The following is a 22,984-nucleotide window of genomic DNA, read 5'->3' on the forward strand; positions in this document are numbered from 1 at the left end:
TTGAAATGTTTTTCTTTTGTTGTTAACATTTTAAAATTTATAAATATTATTATAATAAACAATATGTGAATTTATGATGGTTATGTCTATTGTAATTATATTGCATCAATGGAACAGTGTCACTTAATGGATAGTGACAGATTCGAACATACCTGGACTAGTGATTTCATAGTTTAAGGATGGTACTGCCGCACAGTACAATAAATTACCCACAATTCTCTTTGATTTGTATCCATGAAGGTTACTTTTCTAAAAACTTTTTCAGTTCTGCATGTAAGCACTAATATTCAGCATCAGAATAATTGTTAAATAATATCCAGTAAAAGTATGTTTAGAAATTTCAGCAAAAGTTTCAAAATAACCATTAAACAACCATGGAAGTCATGTTCTGTAGGTACTACAAATGCCATACTTTTTAGGCAGCAAGTTATGACGAACTGAAGGGGTCATTCTCTAAGAAAACTTAGAATGTAAATTTCTTTTGTCATTTCCATTGGAAAAAATCAACATCCTTTTGTTTCAAAAAACAGGTGCAACTGGTCTCCCTACTTTCCATCACATTATTCTGTATGGCTGAAGACACAATCAGTGGAAAATTTTACAAAAATGCTATCTCCTCTCTAAATCTTGCATAATTTTCCAAATCATTTAAAATGAGAATTGAGAAGAATGGTGTTCTTAAAAGTACGTTTTCAGAATTTTTACAACTAGTCTATGAATTTGTCTACACATGGGAGACCTGGTAGACTTCTCTGGGGAATCTCTGAGGATACAAATCGCAATGAATTATGGGAAATTTACAGTACTGTGTGACGGAAGAGAGCCCCAAAGTGCAGTCTGGGTAACCAAGACCACTTTAATATATCAGGGTTTTAACATCCCCCCCCCCCCCTCCATCCTTGAGGAACTTTGATGAAATAAAGACTTTTACCCCTAGCTGTTTTCGATACTATCAAAAAATGCATGGAGGTAGCACAGGGGAATTGGAACCGTCTTATTGAGTGCACCAATATCGAATTCAGGACCCCCCCCCCCCCTCCCGCCAGTAATTGTATTACGAGCTTCAGATGCCCCTAAGCGTGTCAAAGGTTATGCTCCCTGCGACTGACCAATCAGGTAGCGTAATTTAGTTGCCCAGTATCCAAGATGGCGACTTCCATGCGATGCATGTTGTGAATTGGGCCGGGCTCCGACATCAGAGACAACGGGTGTTTATGAGGTAAGCCAGATTGATGCTCGTAGTTTAAGCCTTTTTCCAGCTACGTTTCAACTGCAGGCGATGTTCATGGTTGATTAGCGGAATTAAACCGCAGGCGCGTGAAACACAGGCGTGCTGTTTTCTGGGTAGTTTGTATAAGCATGGATCTATTTTTTACATCCATGGTATAAGTCACTGTGTAATTTATGCGACGTTCCGACGTTCTTTTCCGTAGCCTTATAACCAAAGGCTACGGAACGTCGCATAAACTACACTTATACAAACTACCCAGTAAACAGCACGCCTGTGGCGTGAAATGATCAGGTCAGCCACGGGGAGCGTGGGTCATGCAGTTACCTGCACATGTGATTTACTAGATTAAGGCCACATAAAACGAGAGAGTAGACACACTCAGAAATCGCCCGATGTCATTTCCCTCTTCTTGTGAGTGAAAATATTCTCCAAACTTTGCGATACTTGCGTACGCGTTGAGTTTGTTTCATGACTTCTTTTCCGTGTCATGCCATGAAGGCGCGAATGTGCTTTTTCTTTATTATCCGATAATATCGCATAAGATGTCTAAGTTAGAGAGTTTCAGGAGAATGAGACTAAAGTGATGTATAATGCATAATATTATCCGATAAAATAGCTGCAAAATTGTAGCTCTACGGTGAGGCGGTCGGTGAGTTTTGGTTTTTGCGACCTCGCTCACCAGTAGAGCTACAATGCCGAAGGCCCTGAAGCATACAAAATAAGCACGCTGCACATGGCACGGCATTTTGATGTAAAATCCCATATATTTACTGCATTTGGTCATACTGATTTATCACTACTGAAGATTAAACACTATACTACACTAACCTGGTCGTGTATGGGGTTTGGTATTTGTTCAAATACGTCGATCGCGTTCCAAAAACATTTCTTGGAGCCGCCATTACCAACTTCCGGTAATGGCGGCTCCTAGAAACACGCTCAATGTTTATTGAACGCGATCGACGTGTCTGTGCTAATACCAAACCCCATAAACGACAAGGTTAGTTTAGTATAGTGTTTAGTCTTCAGTACTGATAAATCGGTACGACCAAATGCAGTAAATATGTGGGATTTTACATCAAAATGCCGCGCCATGTGTGGCGCGCTTATTTTGTATGCTACAGGGCCTTCGGCATTGTAGCTCTACTGGTGAGCGAGGTCGCAAAAACCAAAACTCACCGACCGCCTCACCGTAGAGCTACAATTTTGCAGCTACCGAAAAAACAGTGTTTTGGGCATCCACTTTCGCACTCACGTCTTATATTCGACTTTAACTTAGATGTTAAATGATATTATCGATGTTATCCCCACTCATCTAATATTAGATTCTAACTTGGATGTTAGAGCCTAGTATTAGACGACTGAGGTATTGGCTGATGTCCGACATTGTCTTTTATTGGATATTACAGGATAAAAATCATAATATTGTCCAACATCTAAGTTAGAGTCTAATATTAGACAGGTTGGGAAGTGGCCGATGTCTGATATTGTGTTTTATCAGATGTTATTGGATAAATCGATAAATATCCTCTAACTTTTAATTCAGGGTCAAATATTAGAAGGGTCGGGAAATGGATGATGCCCAACATGCAGTTTTAACGGTCATTGTAAATGTCTTAAATCAAGACACACATGCAGTTTTAACGGTCATTGTAAATGTCTTAAATCAAAGACACACAAGTGAACACTGAAAGTAGTCAACTTGTTCTGAGATCAGGCTTACACTATTTCTGCCATATCCATGTAAATTACATTCAACAAAAATCATAGATCTTGTTTTATGCCAAATAAGCTTATTTTAATACTTACAATAATGCGAAACTTACAGAAAAGTTAAAATCAATGCTAATTTGCAAATATTAAATAAATCTTAATTCATGACAATACTTGGCAATCAGATGTGGAGCTTTCCTTCTTCTCCGTTTCATTCACTGACTAGTAAAAGCCGCTATTTCTACTGCGTTGATTCATGAATATTAATAGTCCGTGGGCTAGAGGGGGTCTACGTGCACCCCCCCACAGGATAACAAACCTGTATTTTTCAGAACCCTTGGGATCCCTAGAATACGAAATGGAATTTTAACAGGAAAAATATAGGGACGCAATAGCTGTTATGGTCATGTTTTGAAGGGTACCGCAAAATCACGATTTTCCAAGCCAAATGCATTTTCGTCAAATCTGTCTTCTTGTAAGTCATGTGCTGAGCTTATTTTTTAACATAACCTCACTTGTTTGGTATCATTAGAAAGGGAATTTATTCCTCTTTAAGATGACATATTGCACTATGCAATATCTTCTACAGTTTTTGTCAAATATAACCAAAACTTACCCCTTACCCCAAAATTTAACATTGCAAATTACAGTAAAACTCAAATTCTACCAATTTTTTAGCTAGGCATAATAAAATATGCATTGCTTTGTCTGAAATCTGTTTTATTTGATACAGGGACATGTCAGAAATATGAAATAGACTTTTAACAGAAAAAATATTGGAATCTACAGCTGTAACGGTCATATTTGAAGGGTACCGCAAAATAACAGTGTTGCAGATTTGCATGCATTTTTGTTAAAACTGTCTTCCTATAAGTTATTTGCTGAGCTTGTTTTTGAATATAACCTGGCTTATTGGGTATCATTAGAAAGATAATTTACTAATCTTTGAAATGACATATTGTAACATGCAATATCTTCTATTGTTCTCATGATATATAATCAAAACTTACCCCATACCCCAAAGTTTACATTGAAAATTTCAGTCATAGCTAAAACCAAATTCTTCCATTTTTTTAGCTTGACACAAAAAACCTGGCCGTTTTTGCTATTAAATCTGTTTTATTTGGTACAGGGACATGTCAGAAATATGAAATAGACTTTTAACAGAAAAAATATTGGGAATCTACAGCTGTAACAGTCATATTTTGAAGGGTACTGCAAAATAACAGTGTTGCAGATTTGCATGCATTTTTGTTAAAACTGTCTTCCTATAAGTTATCTGCTGAGCTTGTTTTTGAATATAACCTGACTTGTTGGGTATCATTAGCAAGATAATTTACTAGTCTTTAAAATGACATATTGTAACATTCAATATCTTGTGTAGTTTTCATGATATATAACACAAACTTACCCATACCCCAAAGTTTACATTGAAAATTTCAGTCATAGCTAAAACCAAATTCTACCATTTTTTTAGCTTGACACAAAAAATCGGGCCGTTTTTGCTATTAAATCCATTTTATTTGGTACAAGGACATATCAAAATAGAAATATGAAATAGACTTTTAACAGAAAAAATATTGGGAATCTACAGCTGTAACAGTCATATTTTGAATGGCTACCGCAAAATCATAGTGTTGCAGATTTGCATGCATTTTTGTTAAATTTGTCTTCTTATAAGTTATCTGCTGAGCTTGTTTTTGAATATAACCTGGCTTGTTGGTATCATTAGCAAGATAATTTACTAGTCTTTGAAATGACATATTGTAACATGCAATATCGTGTGTAGTTTTCATGATATATAACACAAACTTACCCCATACCCCAAAGTTTACATTGAAAATTTCAGTCATAGCTAAAACCAAATTCTACCATTTATTTAGCTTGACACAAAAAGTCTGGTCGTTTTGCTACTAAATCTATTTTATTTGTACAAGGACATATCAGAAATATGAAATAGACTTTTAACAGAAAAAATATTGGGAATCTACAGCTGTAGCGGTCATATTTTGAAGGGTACTGCAAAATATTAGTGTTGCAGATTTGCATGCATTTTTGTTAAATTTGTCTTCTTATAAGTTATCTGCTGAGCTTGTTTTTGAATATAACCTGGCTTGTTGGGTATCATTAGAAAGATAATTTACTAATCTTTGAAATGACATATTGTAACATGCAATATCTTGTGTAGTTTTCATGATATATAACCAAAACTTACCCCATACCCCAAAATTTTCATTGAAAATTGCAGTCATAGCTAAAATCAAATTCTACCATTTTCTTTACCTAGACATATAAAATCAGGCATTTATTTGTATGAAATCTATTTGATTCGGTAATTGGTCATGTCAAAAATATAAAATAGACTTTTAACAGAAAAAAGATTGGAATTCTGTAGTTGTAACAGTCAGATTTTGAAGGGTACAGCAAAATCTCAGTATTCCTGACTTGCGTGCATTTTTGTTGAATCTATCGTCTTTTAAGTCATCTGCTGAGCTTCTTATAGAATATAATGTAAGTTGTTAGGTATCATTAGTAAGATTATTTACTAATCTTTAAAGTGACATATGTAACATGCAATATCTTGTACACATTTTTATGAAATATGACCAAAACTTACCCCATACCCCAAAATTTACATCGAAAACTACTGTCATAGCTAATGTCAAATTCAAGCAATTTTTTACGCAACATAAAAAATTAGACAATTTTTGTATGAAATCTGTTTTATTTTGTACTTGACCATATCAGAAATATGAAATGAACTTTTAACAGAAAAAATATTGGGATTCTATAGCTGTAACAGCTGTATTTTTAAGGGTACAGCAAAATCTCAGTATTCCTGATTCGCATGCGTTTTTGTTAAATCTGTCATCTTATAAGTCGTCTACTGAGCTTGTTATTTATTATAACTGGGTTTGTTTAGTATCATTGAACAGGTAATTAAATAGTTTTTACAATGACATATTGTAACAGGCAATATCTTGTATACTTTTCATGGAATATGACCAAAACGTACCCCATACCCCAAGGTTTATATTGAAAGTACTGTCATAGATAACGTGATCAAATTCATGAATTTTTAGCTAGACTGTAAAAATAGCTCTGTTTCCGTATTAAATCTGTTGTATATGGTACTGGGTCATGTCAGAAATGTGAAATAGACTTTTAACAGAAAAAATATTTGGACTGTATAGTTGTAACAGCCATATTTTGAAGGGAAATGCAAAATCGCAGTACCGCAAACTGGCACCTTTTTTGTTAAATTCTTCTTCTTTTAAGTCATCTGCTGAACTTATTTTGTGACATAACCTGGCTTGTGAGGTATCATTAGTAGGGCAATTTATTCTTCTTTAAGATGACATATTGTAATATACAATGTCATTCATAGTTTTCCTGGAATATGGTCAAACTTTACCCCATACCCAAAAAGTTCAAATCGCAAATTACGCCTTATCTTAAATTCTACCATTTTTTGCTGCACATAATACAAAAGGCAATTCTTGTTTAAAATCTGATTTATTTGTTACAAAAGTATGTCACAAGTATAAAATTAACTTTTAACGGGAAGATGATACAAGTTAGTAGCCGTTTGGATCATTTTTGGAGGGGGAACCCATATATTGCAAATGTATGTGTTTCGGCAAATTTGCCCTGATACCTGGGTACCCTTCCAAATATGATCCAAAAGGCTACAAAATCATATTATGTTCCTGTTAAAAGTTAATTTCATATTTGTGACATACTTTTTTTAGCAAAAACACAGATTTCATAGATTGCATACAAGCATTGCCTTTGGTATGTAAAGTTAATAAATTGTAAAAAATGGTAGAGTTTCAGATTTGCAGTAATTTGCTGTGTAAACCTTGGGGTATGGGGTAAGTTTTGGTCCTATTTCATGACACTTAAACAAGACATTGCATTTTACAATATGTCATTTTAAAGACTAGTAAATTACCTTTCTACTGATACCTAACAAGCCAGGTTATGTCAAAAATCAAGCTCAGCAGATGACTTATAAGAAAACAGATTTAACAAAAAAGCAAGAGAGTTGGCAATACTGTGATTTTGCGAGACCCTTCAAAATATGATTGTTACAGCTGTAGAGTCCCAATATATTTTCTGTTAAAAGTCTATTTCATATTTCTGACATTCCCCAGTACCAAATAATAAGATTTCATATAAAGCATTGCCTTATTTGTTATGTCTAGCTAGAAAATTGGTAGAATTTGACGATAGCTACGAAAGTAATTTTCTATATAAACTTTGTGGTATGGGGTAAGTTTTCGTCATATTCCATGAAAAGTATATCAGATATGGCATATAACAATATGTCATTTTAAAAAGTAGTAAATTAGCTTTTTAATGATACCAAATAAACATGCTTATGTAATAAAATAAGCGCAGCAGATGACCTACAATGGGGCAAAGTTAACAAAAAACATATGAGTCTGCACTGCTGTGATTTTGCAGTACTCCACAGAATATGCCTGTTACAGCCATAGAATCCCAATATTCTTTCTGTTAAAAGTCTATTTCATATTTCTGATATGTCCCTGTACCAAATAAAATAGATTTAATAGCAAAAACGGCCAGATTTTTTGTGTCAAGCTAAAAAAATGGTAGAATTTGGTTTTAGCTATGACTGAAATTTTCAATGTAAACTTTGGGGTATGGGGTAAATTTTGGTTATATTTCATAAAAACTACACACGATATTGCATGTTACAATATGTCATTTCAAAGACTAGTGAATTATCTTTCTAATGATACCTAACAAGCCAGGTTATATTCAAAAACAAGCTCAGCAGATAACTTATAAGAAGACAAATTTAACAAAAATGCATGCAAATCTGCAACACTAATATTTTGCAGTACCCTTCAAAATATGACCGCTACAGCTGTAGATTCCCAATATTTTTTCTGTTAAAAGTCTATTTCATATTTCTGATATGTCCTTGTACAAATAAAATAGATTTAGTAGCAAAAACGACCAGACTTTTTGTGTCAAGCTAAAAAAATGGTAGAATTTGGTTTTAGCTATGACTGAAATTTTCAATGTAAACTTTGGGGTATGGGGTAAATTTTGGTTATATTTCATGAAAACTACACAAGATATTGCATGTTACAATATGTCATTTCAAAGATTAGTAAATTATCTTTCTAATGATACCCAACAAGCCAGGTTATATTCAAAAACAAGCTCAGCAGATAACTTATAAGAAGACAAATTTAACAAAAATGCATGCAAATCTGCAACACTATGATTTTGCGGTACCCTTCAAAATATGACTGTTACAGCTGTAGATTCCCAATATTTTTTCTGTTAAAAGTCTATTTCATATTTCTGATATATCCTTGTACCAAATAAAATAGATTTAATAGCAAAAACGGCCAGATTTTTTGTGTCAAGCTAAAAAAATGGTAGAATTTGGTTTTAGCTATGACTGAAATTTTCAATGTAAACTTTGGGGGTATGGGGTAAGTTTGTGTTATATTTCATGAAAACTACACAAGATATTGCATGTTACAATATGTCATTCTAAAGACTAGTGAATTATCTTTCTAATGATACCCAACAAGCCAGGTTATATTCAAAAACAAGCTCAGCAGATAACTTATAAGAAGACAATTTAACAAAAATGCATGCAAATCTGCAACACTATGATTTTGCGGTACCCTTCAAATATGACTGTTACAGCTGTAGATTCCCAATATTTTTTCTGTTTAAAAGTCTATTTCATATTTCTGATATATCCTTGTACCAAATAAAATAGATGTAATAGCAAAAACGGCCCGATTTTTTGTGTCAAGCTAAAAAATGGTAGAATTTGGTTTTAGCTATGACTGAAATTTTCAATGTAAACTTTGGGGTATGGGGTAAGTTTGTGTTATATATCATGAAAACTACACAAGATATTGCATGTTACAATATGTCATTTTAAAGACTAGTGAATTATCTTGCTAATGATACCCAACAAGTCAGGTTATATTCAAAAACAAGCTCAGCAGATAACTTATAGGAAGACAGTTTTAACAAAAATGCATGCAAATCTGCAACACTGTTATTTTGCAGTACCCTTCAAAATATGACTGTTACAGCTGTAGATTCCCAATATTTTTTCTGTTAAAAGTCTATTTCATATTTCTGACATGTCCCTGTACCAAATAAAACAGATTTAATAGCAAAAACGGCCAGATTTTTTGTGTCAAGCTAAAAAAATGGAAGAATTTGGTTTTAGCTATGACTGAAATTTTCAATGTAAACTTTGGGGTATGGGGTAAGTTTTGATTATATATCATGAGAACAATAGAAGATATTGCATGTTACAATATGTCATTTCAAAGATTAGTAAATTATCTTGCTAATGATACCCAACAAGCCAGGTTATATTCAAAAACAAGCTCAGCAAATAACTTATAGGAAGACAGTTTTAACAAAAATGCATGCAAATCTGCAACACTGTTATTTTGCGGTACCCTTCAAAATATGACTGTTACAGCTGTAGATTCCCAATATTTTTTCTGTTAAAAGTCTATTTCATATTTCTGACATGTCCCTGTATCAAATAAAACAGATTTCAGACAAAGCAATGCATATTTTATTATGCCTAGCTAAAAAATTGGTAGAATTTGAGTTTTACTGTAATTTGCAATGTTAAATTTTGGGGTAAGGGGTAAGTTTTGGTTATATTTGACAAAAACTGTAGAAGATATTGCATAGTGCAATATGTCATCTTAAAGAGGAATAAATTCCCTTTCTAATGATACCAAACAAGTGAGGTTATGTTAAAAAATAAGCTCAGCACATGACTTACAAGAAGACAGATTTGACGAAAATGCATTTGGCTTGGAAAATCGTGATTTTGCGGTACCCTTCAAAACATGACCATAACAGCTATTGCGTCCCTATATTTTTCCTGTTAAAATTCCATTTCGTATTCTAGGGATCCCAAGGGTTCTGAAAAATACAGGTTTGTTATCCTGTGGGGGGGGTGCACGTAGACCCCCTCTAGCCCACGGACTATAACTTGACAATCCTTTAAGTAACATGTTGACACAAAGGTTACTGAAACTCTTATTTACAACAGTAATTGACAGCAAAATATGAAGTGTTTTCGTGCTCTTTATGTTTTTAACATACCGTACAGGTAAAATTACCGTACAACATCATGACATGAGATTCAATCGACTCAGCTCCTTTTCGATTCTTCGGTTTCAGCATTTTGGATATTGAACACTTCCCAACCCTTCTAATATTAGACTCTTACTTAGATGTTAGACAATATTATCAATTTTATCCGATATTATCCGATAAAACAGCTTGTCGGGCATCAGCTACTTCCCCACTTGTCTAATGCTAGACTCTAACTTAGATGTTAGACGATATTATCGATTTTATCTTATATTATCCGATAAAAGTGCATGTCAGGCATCAGCCACTTCCCCACTCGTCTAATATTAGACTCTAACTTGGATGTGAGATGATTTTATTGATTTTATCTGATAAAACAACATGTCAGGCATAGGCCACTTCGCAACCTTCTAATAATAGACTCTAACTCAGATGTTAGACGATATTATCAATTTTATCCGATATTATCCAATAACAGAGCGTATTGGGCATCGGCCACTTACCCACTTGTCTTACATGAGACTCTAATTTAGAGAACTTAGATAATGTTATTCCATAATGCCTAAAGTGCCAATGTTGCAGTATCCTTGGCTGTTCAGTGTACGTGATCACAAAGTCCTGTAAGTGGAACCACGTCGTTAGCATGCAATCAATCAGGAACGTTGGTGTTGATTACACCATAGCACACCACCCAAACAGGCTCTCGGCTTGCCTCATTTATAAATATAACAATTTCAAGACCCTGAATGTGCCAAGCCCATGTGATGGTCATAGCTGCCTGGAGTTGCCAGCATAGTATACATAGAGAGAAGCTCCTCTGTATGTTTACTACACTGGCAACTCCAGGTACCTGTGGTGACGGTCATACTACCACAAATTCAGTGATTTTAGTAGCTTTCCCAGAACATGGAGATACAAAATGTATGTATGTTTGTTTGTAGTTAACTGCAGCACTGCAGTACATGTAACTGCATTGATGTGCTGTGTAAATTCTGGTAGCTGCAATTGGTGTAGCTGCAGTACCATACATCAAGGTTTTACCAGGGATTTTTGTGCTTGATGGCAAACCTCAGACTCCAAAAAACGGCTGGTAAAACCTTGAAGTATGGTGTTCCATTCTCAGCTATGGTTGCCAGACACTTCGCACCAAAACCAAGTCACACCACACCACACCAGTTCGTTATATACCATTTCACAGCAAACGACCAAAACGACCTTATATGCTTATACCAAAAACCTCTTTGCCACAACTTCACAAGAGTCACACATTTCGCTCCCAAACAACACCACTTTGATCCCTGAACTGTCACCAAGTGGTAACCTTGAAAATAACCTATGAATATACCCACAAAGATTTCTCTACCTATCTATCCCATGACCAAAGTCTTGAGAGTAAACGCATTTCGAGAAACTGACTTACATGTAGTGCAATATTGCACAAGGCCCCAGTCGGAGCTTCTACTAGCTATCAGACATGTAAAGAAATGAACATGTAAGGACGCAGCTGCATCTTCATAGTGGGTCACTTTCACTATACTCCTTGGGCTATTATTGTACATGTGAATGTGGGTTTGACAGCTCATTTGCATCATTCTTTTTTCTAATTCTACCATATTATGGTTTTTAGGAGAATGAAAGGTTACACAAATGCATCCACTTTACATGGTAAAATATATAACACTGTGAGCCACAGTGGTATTGAAAACAGCTGCTTCATGGGGGCAAAGTGGTTTTGGTACGAGGTGGTACTTAAGGCAAAATGGCATGGGACAAGGTAGAACTTAGAACAAGGTGGTTTTAGTACAATATGGTTTTGGAACAAGTGTGTGGACCCCACAGCTACAACATAGGTAGCCCTTTGCAGTTCAAGCCCGGTCAGCTGGTTTGTATGAGGGCCTTGTGGTCATGACCCCCTCAAAAAACAGGAAAACCAGATGAAAGCTAACTAATATAATAATGAAACGACAATAAAATATTTTTGATTTTCTGCCAGTCTTGTACCTCTTTGAGCCAATTGAAAGGTTATCATCAAGGAATCTGTTCTATTTTCAGGTCTTGAAACCATACCTACACAGATCTAGCTTTACATCTGTGCTGGCACAAGATCAAGACTTTGAAGCTCATGTTTGGCAAGTGTGTTTCTGAAACTCTGTCCCATTACCAGAAGCAAACATCAACTGACATGCCTATGTTCCACTAATTAGTCTGAATATTAGCAACAACCACCATCCATCTTTGCAGTTGTCCAGAAATGGCTTTCCTACTGACACACAGCGCATTAAAAGCTTATCAGAACTTCTACATGAAGAATGCTAGGATTTCAATTGCTTTATTAAAGAAGTGGAGAAGTAGTTACTGTTCCTCTCAGAAGTTTGTTTATGCAAGTCAACCATGGCTTGATGAACACGGTAACACTGTGTCTCCTCAAAGGAAACTCCATAGCAGCACTGTCAATCATTCTGATTTCAAAGACATTTCACCCAAGGAAAGTGACATTATACAATCTTCAAAAAGACGCAGGAATAAATTACTGAATCAAATGGATCTTAATCACATGCTTAACAATAATGATAGTGAAAATATTGAAATGGACAGAGAGACATACGATAAAGAAATATCTAAAAGTCACAGACAGGCGTACCTCAGTAGAAGATTTACAAATAGATCTTTACATGATATCAAAGGAGAAGAATTTGAACGTAAGACATTTACTGAAGAAAGTGAGGATTCACCCAATCAAGATAAAGATAAAGATGAAAGTCTAGTCAATGCAGCGGTTGATGATTCTGATGTATTTGGAACATTGACAGATGAATATAGGCATAGAAGAGTGAGTAATCGCTTTGATCATGACATATTCAGAGGTCCAAAATAACTCCAGCACTGTTCTGTGTAATAATTTGAAATACAGTATGTATTTAAGAAAGTATACCACATTACCTTTTGAAAAAATTATTCTTACAGATGTACAAATGATTACAGGAATGTTGTACTGTAAACTTTCATCTAAAATTATTGATTCCTGGAAAAAATCAACAAAATATATGTTATATCAAATCTCAAAATATCACATTGAAATTTTGTGTCATTATACTGTTCGATATTGTAATCATTTAAGTTTGTAGGCTAAGCTCGTTGATTCCTTCAAGAACAGTGCATGAAATTTATCAGTTTGTGAAAATGTATATTTTTACTGTAACTTGCATTGTCATGTTATCTCATTTGCTACATTTGTTTCAAGTATGAGGGAGATGATCTGCTTATCCTTGAAGAAGAGGATAAAGAATTAATACTGCCTAGAGGGCGCCGTCACACCCCGATATGGTATGGTAACCAAATGAAGAAACTTGTGAAACAAGGGAAAGTAAGTCATGTAGCAAATCAAACAATTGTAAAACAGTGAAATAAGTAAATTCTGAGATTCTAAATGTAGCTTTAATTAATCATAATGTATATTTTAGACGTACGAAAAGCACATGTAATCAACCCAAGTACCACATTTGCACTGTTTGTCTGAAGAAAGCTTCACTTTTTATGTGTAAAGATGTATTTACTACAAATATTGTTGTTGCATTGTTCTGTGAATTTTTGAAAAAAAAATGTTCTGCTGAAAGGAAACATTGCCTGCATTTCTTTGTTAAGGTCAGACTTTGTTGAAGTCATATCAGTGCAACAATGTATAGTTCAGTGACATTTAGAAATGTACTTTGAGAAATGAAAGCTGTAACCACCAATGGGTAACTTGAGTATTTCATCAATTGACATTTTTGTGAAGTCATTTTACAAATTATTCCACAAACATATTTAATACCACTCTTCTTCTTATCATTCTTGTCTCATAATACTTATCATGTTTTCATTTTCATATACTATCTAAAGCTGAAGGAGGCCATTGAGATTTTGGAAGTACGAATGTTGACTGAAGATCGAGTTCAACCCACAGAGTACAATTACAATGTTCTTATAGGTGCATGTGGTAGAGCTGGATACACCAAGAAAGCCTTCAAACTTTACAATGATGTAAGTAATTGGGTATCTGTGATCAGCTCATCAAAATTCATGCACTTCTCACCCCTTGGAGAAAATGCAAGTAATATAAACATTCAGCACATTTTAATTGTTACCTAGATCTGTTCTGTTTACTGTACTGTAGCAACTTGTGTATCATAATACACATCAGGCGTACTGTTAGCAAATCCAGTTGTTCAGTGTCAGAGATGACTAAATATTTTGTGTAAACAAGTAAATTTGCCGCTTGACTGATCTGATGGGCCAGTGAATGCTGATACATTCATATAGTAATGAATGAAAGAAATAATGAATGAATGAATGAATGAATGAATTTAAGGAGGCGCTGCACCCATCACAGTGTATTTTGCTCTGAAATCACTTTTTTTGCAAATATTCATTCAATTTTAATTAATTTGTCAACCCAAGATTAAAATATTGGTTGGGTTCACCTTTTAGCTTGTCAAGCAGTCGTAAGTTGCGTGATAAAGAAGTGTTAATTTATGTAAATGTATGCAAATCACCCGATTTCCTGGCTTCTTTTTCCTCCCAATTTCAAGATTTCCAAAGAATTTAACTCCACTCTGGCTGGGTCAAATTTTCTGAAATTTTCACATTTTGTTCTTTAAATGCTATATAACAAAACAACTATTTTGTTTAGCAATAAAATTCTATCATTTTAATTTTGCTAATCATGATTTTAATCACTTTTTGAGTGTCAGTCTTTCAACCCTTGCCATTCTAGAATGAAGAAAGATAATGCAAACTAAAATATTCGGGGTTTTTTTCTACTTATACTCTTGTTTCAAGTGAAATATTTAATTTCAGAAAACTGCCTCATGTTTTTGACTTAAATTAGTTTTTATCATAAATACCAAATTGAGGGTTTAATACTAAACTTTAGAGTCTCTGCTTTTTGAAAATATATACATGTACTAATATGAGGGGGTTTCCTTGTCATCTTTGATGAGAAATATTGCTTGTTAAAAAACTGCGTTGGCAACATGCAGCTCCACCTTAATCTGCACTTGAGTGTAAATGTTTGTATGTAGTTTCACTTGTTGCAAGAATTGTGGTTGAAGAGTAAAACACCGCTGTGAAAACCAAGAAAAGCATACTGGTATCATAGTAGTATACATGATGAATCTATGGGAGATTAACAGTAACAATCATGTTTTGATATATGCGCATGACATTCAAAACATACCTGCTATGGTACACTGAAAGTAGAAATGAAAGTACCCATAAACTTCTTATGATCTTCATGACACTTTACATGGACTGTATAATTGATCCACAGATGAAAAGAAGAGGATTAAGTCCATCTGATGTGACTTACACAGCTCTAATCAATGCCTGTGCACAGTCTCCGTGGCCAAAGACAGATGGATTGTCAAGACTGAATAAACTAAGAGCACTGCTTGATGCTAAGTCTGTTAAACTGAATGCAATCAGCTATCGATCATTGATTAAAGCATATGCTAAATGTGGTGATATTTTGTCAGCTTTCCAAACATTTGATGAAATGATTTTTGCCAAGCATCCAGCAGTGACTGATAGTTTCAATGCGCTGTTGATGGCTTGTATCGAGGAGAAGGATTCTGGATTCAGGATGGCATTACAGGTAAGCTTTAACTCGCAGTTAAAAACTCTATATCATTTGTAGTAGTTACACATTGTTTATATCAGGATGGTGTTATTGGGATAACAATAATACATAGCTTCAGACTGAGAGTCAAGGTATTAAAACTGTGTCTCATATTCTTTGTATGGCACCTTCAAACATTATTTACATATCTCACTAATAAAAAGATAGCTTTCATCTAAAACCTAAATTTTGCTTCCAAGTAGTACCCCTTGTTCCTGTCCATTATATTAGATCAACAAATCATATCTTTTATAATTTTGATCAAAGGATCAATGTGATGCATTAATCTACATTGAAATTTCTGTGATATGATAATGAATTTGATTTTCGCTTATGTTGACCTGCTTTTGTTATAAAGAGAGACATCTACTTGATACACATATTGCCTGAGCTTAGTTTTATCAACAGGGTAGATATGGATGACTTCATACACAGACATTTTTGGTCTGAACATACCACTTTGTACAAGCATTTAGCAGTTTAGTTTTAGAATCTCTTTCACTCCTCTGTAAGTGCCAGTGTTTAAAGGGACAAATCGCCCATTTTTCAAGAATTTTGTTTGATACGAGATACTATTTGTTTGACATGCTGAAAGTTAATGAATGGGTTGGTGACCATGCATATATTCGACCCCGGTTTTAGACAAATTAAGTGAAACCATCGCGAAAATGAATTAATGGTCATGACCATTAATTCGTTATCAGGTTGGTTTCATGTCTTATGTCTAAAACCAGTGTCGAATATATGCATGGTCACCCATTTATTCAGTATCTTTCAACATGTCAAACAAATAGTATCACGTATCAAACAAAATTCATGAAAAATGGGCGACTTTATCCCTTTAACTTCTCTTGTCACAATAGTAGTGAAAATTTTAATACGATTGGCAGCTGAATTGATGTTGATCAACACTGAAGTCTCTGTTTGTTTATTAATAGCTGTAGACATTGAGTAATCTTCTTTCAGTCCAACATCACTTAGAGTGTAAGCACATGTAGACTTTCCTGAACAATAGACTAAAAGGGTCAGCCAACATTGATTTCACTGCTGTGTGTTAATTTCAGTTGTTTATATACATCATTTGGCTGACAAAGGTTATACCTGAATGTCTTTTCTGATCATTGCATTTGTTGGAGAGGTCGGTCTTCACCAACAAATCACAATGACAAAGCCTTACTGTCGTATGCAGATAAGAATGGACAGTGAAATTGATCTAAATGTTATCAGACTTGTGTAATTGGTTTGTAAAGTTGTTTCAAAATTTACTACAGGATCGGTAACTTTAGTTGAGTCGTGGCAAACTACAGACATGGTAGTGTTGTTTCACAGTAGGGTTCTGCTGTATTTGTTGATGTAAAGCAATAAAGTAGACATTGATTAGTGTCTGTGTGTGTAGGGTAAAGATTTCCTGACTTTCTATCCCCGTACATTTCGACAACTTTCTCACTTATTTCTGGCGTATGTACACCTCGTTTCCTGTAAATCATGATTTTTTTGACAAAGAACTTCTACAATGCAAAGGCAACTAGAGTCTAATGACAACTAGACTCTGACTTGGCTGTGATACAATGTAACTCAAAGCAGCATATAAGGAATGTAATATGAGTCTGTGTATGTGAAGTGTACTGCAAAGTGTACTCCCTGGTGTGTTTTTATTATGGGTCCATAAAAGCTCTTTGATTTTCACCGCAGTTATAACAAGTCAGTGCAACTCCTGAGGTAAGTTTTGGAACAACTTTACATATCAATTACACAAGTGTGGCAACATTTAGATCGATTTCACTGTCCATTCTTATCTGCACACCAGTGTAATAGTACTTAGGTGCATAAACTTTGTTTTACCTTTACATTGTTTCAAATGCAACATTTACTGACTTGAATAAGTTTATATTGTTTGTATAGGTCTGGCAGCAGATGCATGCAAGGAGTGTTAAGCCTGCCACACAGACATACAACCTGCTACTCAGAGCAGTGAGGGATTGTGGGATAGGGGATGTGGAAAAGGCCAACCATCTTCTGCTACGAAGTAGAGGACAGATGTATACAAAGAAAAAGAAGAAAGTAAATATGATTTCTTCTGGAATTACTGATGACAGAACTTTAGATAAAGCTGATGATGTTCAGAAGAACATAGAGCAGAAGGAAGATGTGTCTACATTGAAAACAATGGACATCAGTGATGATGGAGATAGAGCAAATCAAAATGACCTGGAAGAGCAAAACTGGTGGAAACAAAACAGTAAAGAAAATGACAGTCTGGTTGCTATGGATAGCCAAGATGACAGATTAAAGGACAGTGGTTCAGGATATTTAACTGGAATTGGCATTCCATCTGGACTTCCAAATTTACTTGATAATTCTCCAGTCATTGCAAATGTTGAAAGTTTAGGTGATTGCAGCAGTCCAGAAGCCAGGCTTGCATTAATTGGCGGTGTACATGGAGTCTTGACAAAGATGAAACATCACAATGCAAAGCCTGATATCAAGACTTGCACTCTGTGCCTGGATAGTGTTCCCATGACAGCGAAAGCAGAGAAGGAGCTCATGGTTGCCATGGCTACAGCAGGAATACAACCCGATGTTGATTTTTGTAATGCAATCATCAGAAGGAGAACAAAAAGGAATGATCTAAATGGTGCCAAGGTGAACAATGAAATAAATTTCAAAGTATTGCTTCTTCATGCCAAACAACATTTTTGTGTTCTGTGGGTCAAGTGAGGAATTCAAAAACTTTGTGTCAAAATCATAAGTTTCTAGCATCAAAAGCAGACTCATTTTTGTGTCATACTCACTGACAAAGGAATTCATACAGTGTAGCTTATCAAGGCGGCTAGAGAATTACTGATTTTTGTATCCTGCAATATCTTTATTTTGTTTGAAATCCCTTCATTACACTGATGACTATAACAATGCAGAAATCTGGCCAAATGGCAATAATTTATCTCATAACTACAAATGTCCTTGCAAATACCGGTATCTAAAAGTGATGAGCAGGTTGTCCATGACTTAAACTCTCCTTACTTTGGTGCGTAGTATTCTGGAGATGACAATTGCAATTGTGGACACTTAAGTAATAAAGCACACCCAGTGACAGTATACCATGAAATTTTGACCAGTTCATGACATATACACAAGCAAATTAGCAAGTGCATATATGGAGTGAATTGGTCACAATCGAGTGGTATACCTGTTGCTAAGGTGGTGTATTGCTCTCATACTATAACAGTATATTGAAATTCTGGCATGAAACGTCGCACAAGGAATGTTTCTCTAGCTGAGAGCTCGCACATATTCCAAGCTGTGCTAAATTGCCAATATAGACAGTTATTTTCATGTCTTGGCCAATCAGATCGCGGTGTTTGTACTGTCAATATACTGGTAGTATATAGTGGACACTACATATTGCCCGTAATATTTGCCTGTACCAGAAGAAATTCTGAAAATCTTTGTCAGTTTTTCACCTGTGTTTATTGCTGCAGCATGTGATGTGAGCCCTCCATGTTGCTTCCACCATGTCATTAGTGGTTAAACTATCATTTTCATCATTCTTAAATGAGCAATTTCCAAAAGTTTGTAGAAAATTTTTGCTTCATAATTATATTATTTGTGTGGACTGAAAATCAAAGAATTTGTGATTTAAACTTGTATGATTCCTCAATGTACCAGTATGTACACCATCAATAACATCATTAATTTCTTGATCTGTATCCGACTATTCTTTCCTCTGATTACTTTAATCATTTCTGTTGCTAGGATATTCTTTTGGTGATTCATAAGAGTGGATTGCATCCAAATTTGAGGACTTTTGTCAACTTGGCATGTGCTTGCTTCAAACAGGAAGATGGACTGCAGTTGCTGAAAGATGTCAAGGTGAGGTAATGCAACAAATCTCTAAATCCACTCAGTGACAGCAATGCACATTTCATCATCAAGAATCTATGAATAACTCTTTTCAGTTCTGCACTACCTGCATCATTTTGACCTTTCTATATTGTGTGTAAATAGGCAACACCATTAATTGAAAACCTGTATTTCAGAGAGCTGCAATGCCGTATCAGACAATCCCTGTGTGTTTGACAGATGAGTTAACCAAGATCAGTGATATAGCCATAGTACATTGACTCTTCAGCACAAAGTCATTCTCTATCCCTCTGTAGTATACTGTATTTGGTGTTCATGGTGAGCAAGTCCACTAAGCCCAAACTCAGATTTTATGGCTTTGCTTGTAATTTGTGGCTTCTACTGGCCCAAGAACAAGTGAATCATTGAGCTAGTAACTAAAACATGAGTTATTAATGGGATAGTAATTTTTTTTGCTACAAGCATGTTTGCTAGTGGATCTGAAAATGATTTGTTCACCCCATTATGTCAATATTTTACCAAATCCCTCCATCACATTTTATATCCAAGGTTTTACTCTGATACACAGGACAGATTAAGTTCATACAACAGTCCATGTTGGAGGGACCATGCTCATACTGCAATCCATGATAGATGGACTGTGCCCATACTCAATACACATGTACTCTGTAACTGTGTTTTCATTGTAATAGTTCATTGCAGTTGAACTAGTGACACAGTAGAAGTTATGTATGTCTCCCTCATTGCAGGCAACTGGTTTAAGTCCAAATCTGCCATTGTATGGAGCATTGATCACTGCAGCACGAAGGAAAAAGGAGTATGGATACTTGATAGAGATTATGAAAATTATGAAAGCTGATGGAGTTCAACCAACGAAATTATTCTTAATCAATTAGAGCTGGCTGCAGCTTTCACCACCAATATTGCCAAGGTATTACATGTGCTAGATTTGTTATGATGTTAGCATCAGGAAACCCCCTAATTATGATATGATATGCTTTACGGGTAATTGTTTACTTGCTCAATTCCATATCCTATGTCACTGCAAATTTATAAGATTGACATTAGTTAGGTTTGTGTAATTGATTTCCATTTCCATGCCTGACGGTTAGACTCCACAAATGACATGACGTGTTAACAGATTTTATCCAGCTGGTGGGACTACTGGTATCTCACAATTATGTGAGCAAGATGTTTGCTGCAAGTATATCATGGTGTAATTCTCCGCATCAATTCTGTAATTGAATCCCTAATAACATTTTCATGGTGTATTGTATCCTCCCATTTCCTATCTTTTAATTACGCATAATGCCCCTCATTTCATGTTTACAGGTGTACAGAGATATGTTGGAAACTCATTTTAACAAAATGCTTGGTCTTTATCTTTATTTCAAAGGGATTCAACAAGAAATTGGACCCCAAAATGGCCAAAATACAAGGTTTCCGCGGTTACTATACTGTATGGTTGAAAGAGATGAAGATTGATATTGAAGAGCATCCATGGATAAAGTTTGGATTAAAAACACATGAACAAGAAGATAGCCATGAAATAAATCAATGAGGTGATAATTATTGCCATGTTACCATGGTCACATCTCTTCATTGTAACTTGATGCTGCAGTACCTGTCCAAATATGGTGTGGTAACATTTGATATGAAATACAACAGACAACTCCATGAATACTTCATGTACTCAAAAGTGTCAATCATCAACATAGACTTTTTTCAGCCTCCAATACACCTCATCACATCAGAGTGGCATTGTTTCCTGCATTTGAACACCCTCTATGATATTTTTGTGTATGTACTTTTTAGGTCTGTAAATGGTGAAGCTGATCATAATTAATGAATAAAGGTTTGACAGCAATGCAGTTAACTTTGACATGTTTGACATTTTTATATCATACCAGTACATTGATAGCACAAATACAGTGATCTAATTGGTCGAGATGTGAAAAGAACCGTGGTATATTGGCAATATACCATGGCTGGCATACACGCAAGCTCTCGGCTTGACCAAAAATATGTTTTTGACGTTCCACGCCAGAATTTCAATATACTGTTATGATATAATAGCAATAAATCTCACCCAGCGACGGTATACCACTCGATTTTGACCAGTTCACTTCATATATGCACTCGCTATCGCTCGTGTATATATGTCATGAACTGGTCAAAATCTCGTGGTTATGCATCGCTGGGTGGGCTTTATTGCTTAAATATCACATGTCTAGACAATTTGCTTGGATTCACTTCAGTTATTGACATCGAATACATTTGCATGGTACAAAAATGCTGTTTTGAGTCATGCAGTGGATTATCTGGAGTCATGAGAATAGTATTGATGGGTATATAACAGACTGCATCATGGGATACTTTCAATCATACAGATGTGCTGATGTATGATCAGAAATCCCAATTTCATTTCTTGAAAAGATCTGTTGTGGTAAATGACTATCAACTCATAAAAAACTTCATGTGAAAAATTTACTAGTATATGTGACCCTTTCAATATAATATCACACTTCTTGATTTTTTAAGAAAATGTATTTAAAACAGCTATTGTGAGAGGACTAGACCAGTAGTAAGGTACAAATGACTTGTCAAAACTGTAACAATTTGTATGAGATACTGCTATGGGCTACATTACTAGCACTAATGGATAGGTGAATATACAAATCCAGGCACCACAAAGATTTCAGGTAGAGATTTTATTACAAGTTCAACAAGTCATCGTTGATGACACAGTCCCCACTTGTTAATGGGTACTTTGATTACAGGTCCTCAGAGAGGATAGAGTCCTCTTCATTAAATCTGTGATAAAAATACTTATGAAAAAATTCGCTGGATACATGTCTGAGTTATCGTTCAGGACATTAAAAAATCGTAATAAAATGGCCACACGGCGACCATATTGGATTGTATCACAAAACAAATTAACGTGCATATGTATGACATTAATCAATCTCCTAGCTTGTACCAACTTTTAATAAATTTGCTTGATACATGTCTGAGTTATGGTTCCAGACATGAAAAAAACGTAGCAAAATGGCCACACCGCAGCCATATTGGATCGTATCACAAAACAAATCAATGTGCATGTGTATGACATAGGTCAATGTCCTTGTACCAACTTTGAATAAAGTCGGTTGAGATATGCCAGAGTTATGGCCCTGTACATGAAAAAAATCATGACAAAATGGACGCACGGTGGCCATATTGGATCGTATCATAAAACAAATTGATGTGCATAGCTATGATATTGGTCAATGTCCTTGTACCAAATTTGAATAAATCGGTTGAAACATGCCTGAGTAATGGCTCTGTACATGAAAAAATCGTAATGAAATGGCCGCTTGGCGGCCATATTGGATCATATCACAAAACAAATT

At 35.2% G+C, this 22,984-nt stretch overlaps 1 protein-coding gene across 1 annotated transcript; it reads left to right on the top strand.

Annotated features, from left to right (window-relative positions):
• The first annotated feature begins 1,093 nt into the window (after positions 1 to 1,093).
• Positions 1,094 to 21,153, top strand: LOC139150787 (pentatricopeptide repeat-containing protein 1, mitochondrial-like). The gene is given in 10 exon segments (XM_070723180.1): positions 1,094 to 1,219; positions 12,128 to 12,905; positions 13,317 to 13,439; positions 13,955 to 14,095; positions 15,384 to 15,707; positions 17,634 to 18,374; positions 19,485 to 19,601; positions 20,342 to 20,456; positions 20,459 to 20,523; positions 20,989 to 21,153. Coding segments are annotated over 9 exon segments (2,370 nt in total). The 5' UTR covers positions 1,094 to 1,219; positions 12,128 to 12,326.
• The last annotated feature ends 1,831 nt before the right edge of the window (positions 21,154 to 22,984 follow it).

Source organism: Ptychodera flava, chromosome 15, assembly GCF_041260155.1.
Source record: "Ptychodera flava strain L36383 chromosome 15, AS_Pfla_20210202, whole genome shotgun sequence".
In the NCBI taxonomy this organism is placed as follows: domain Eukaryota; kingdom Metazoa; phylum Hemichordata; class Enteropneusta; family Ptychoderidae; genus Ptychodera; species Ptychodera flava.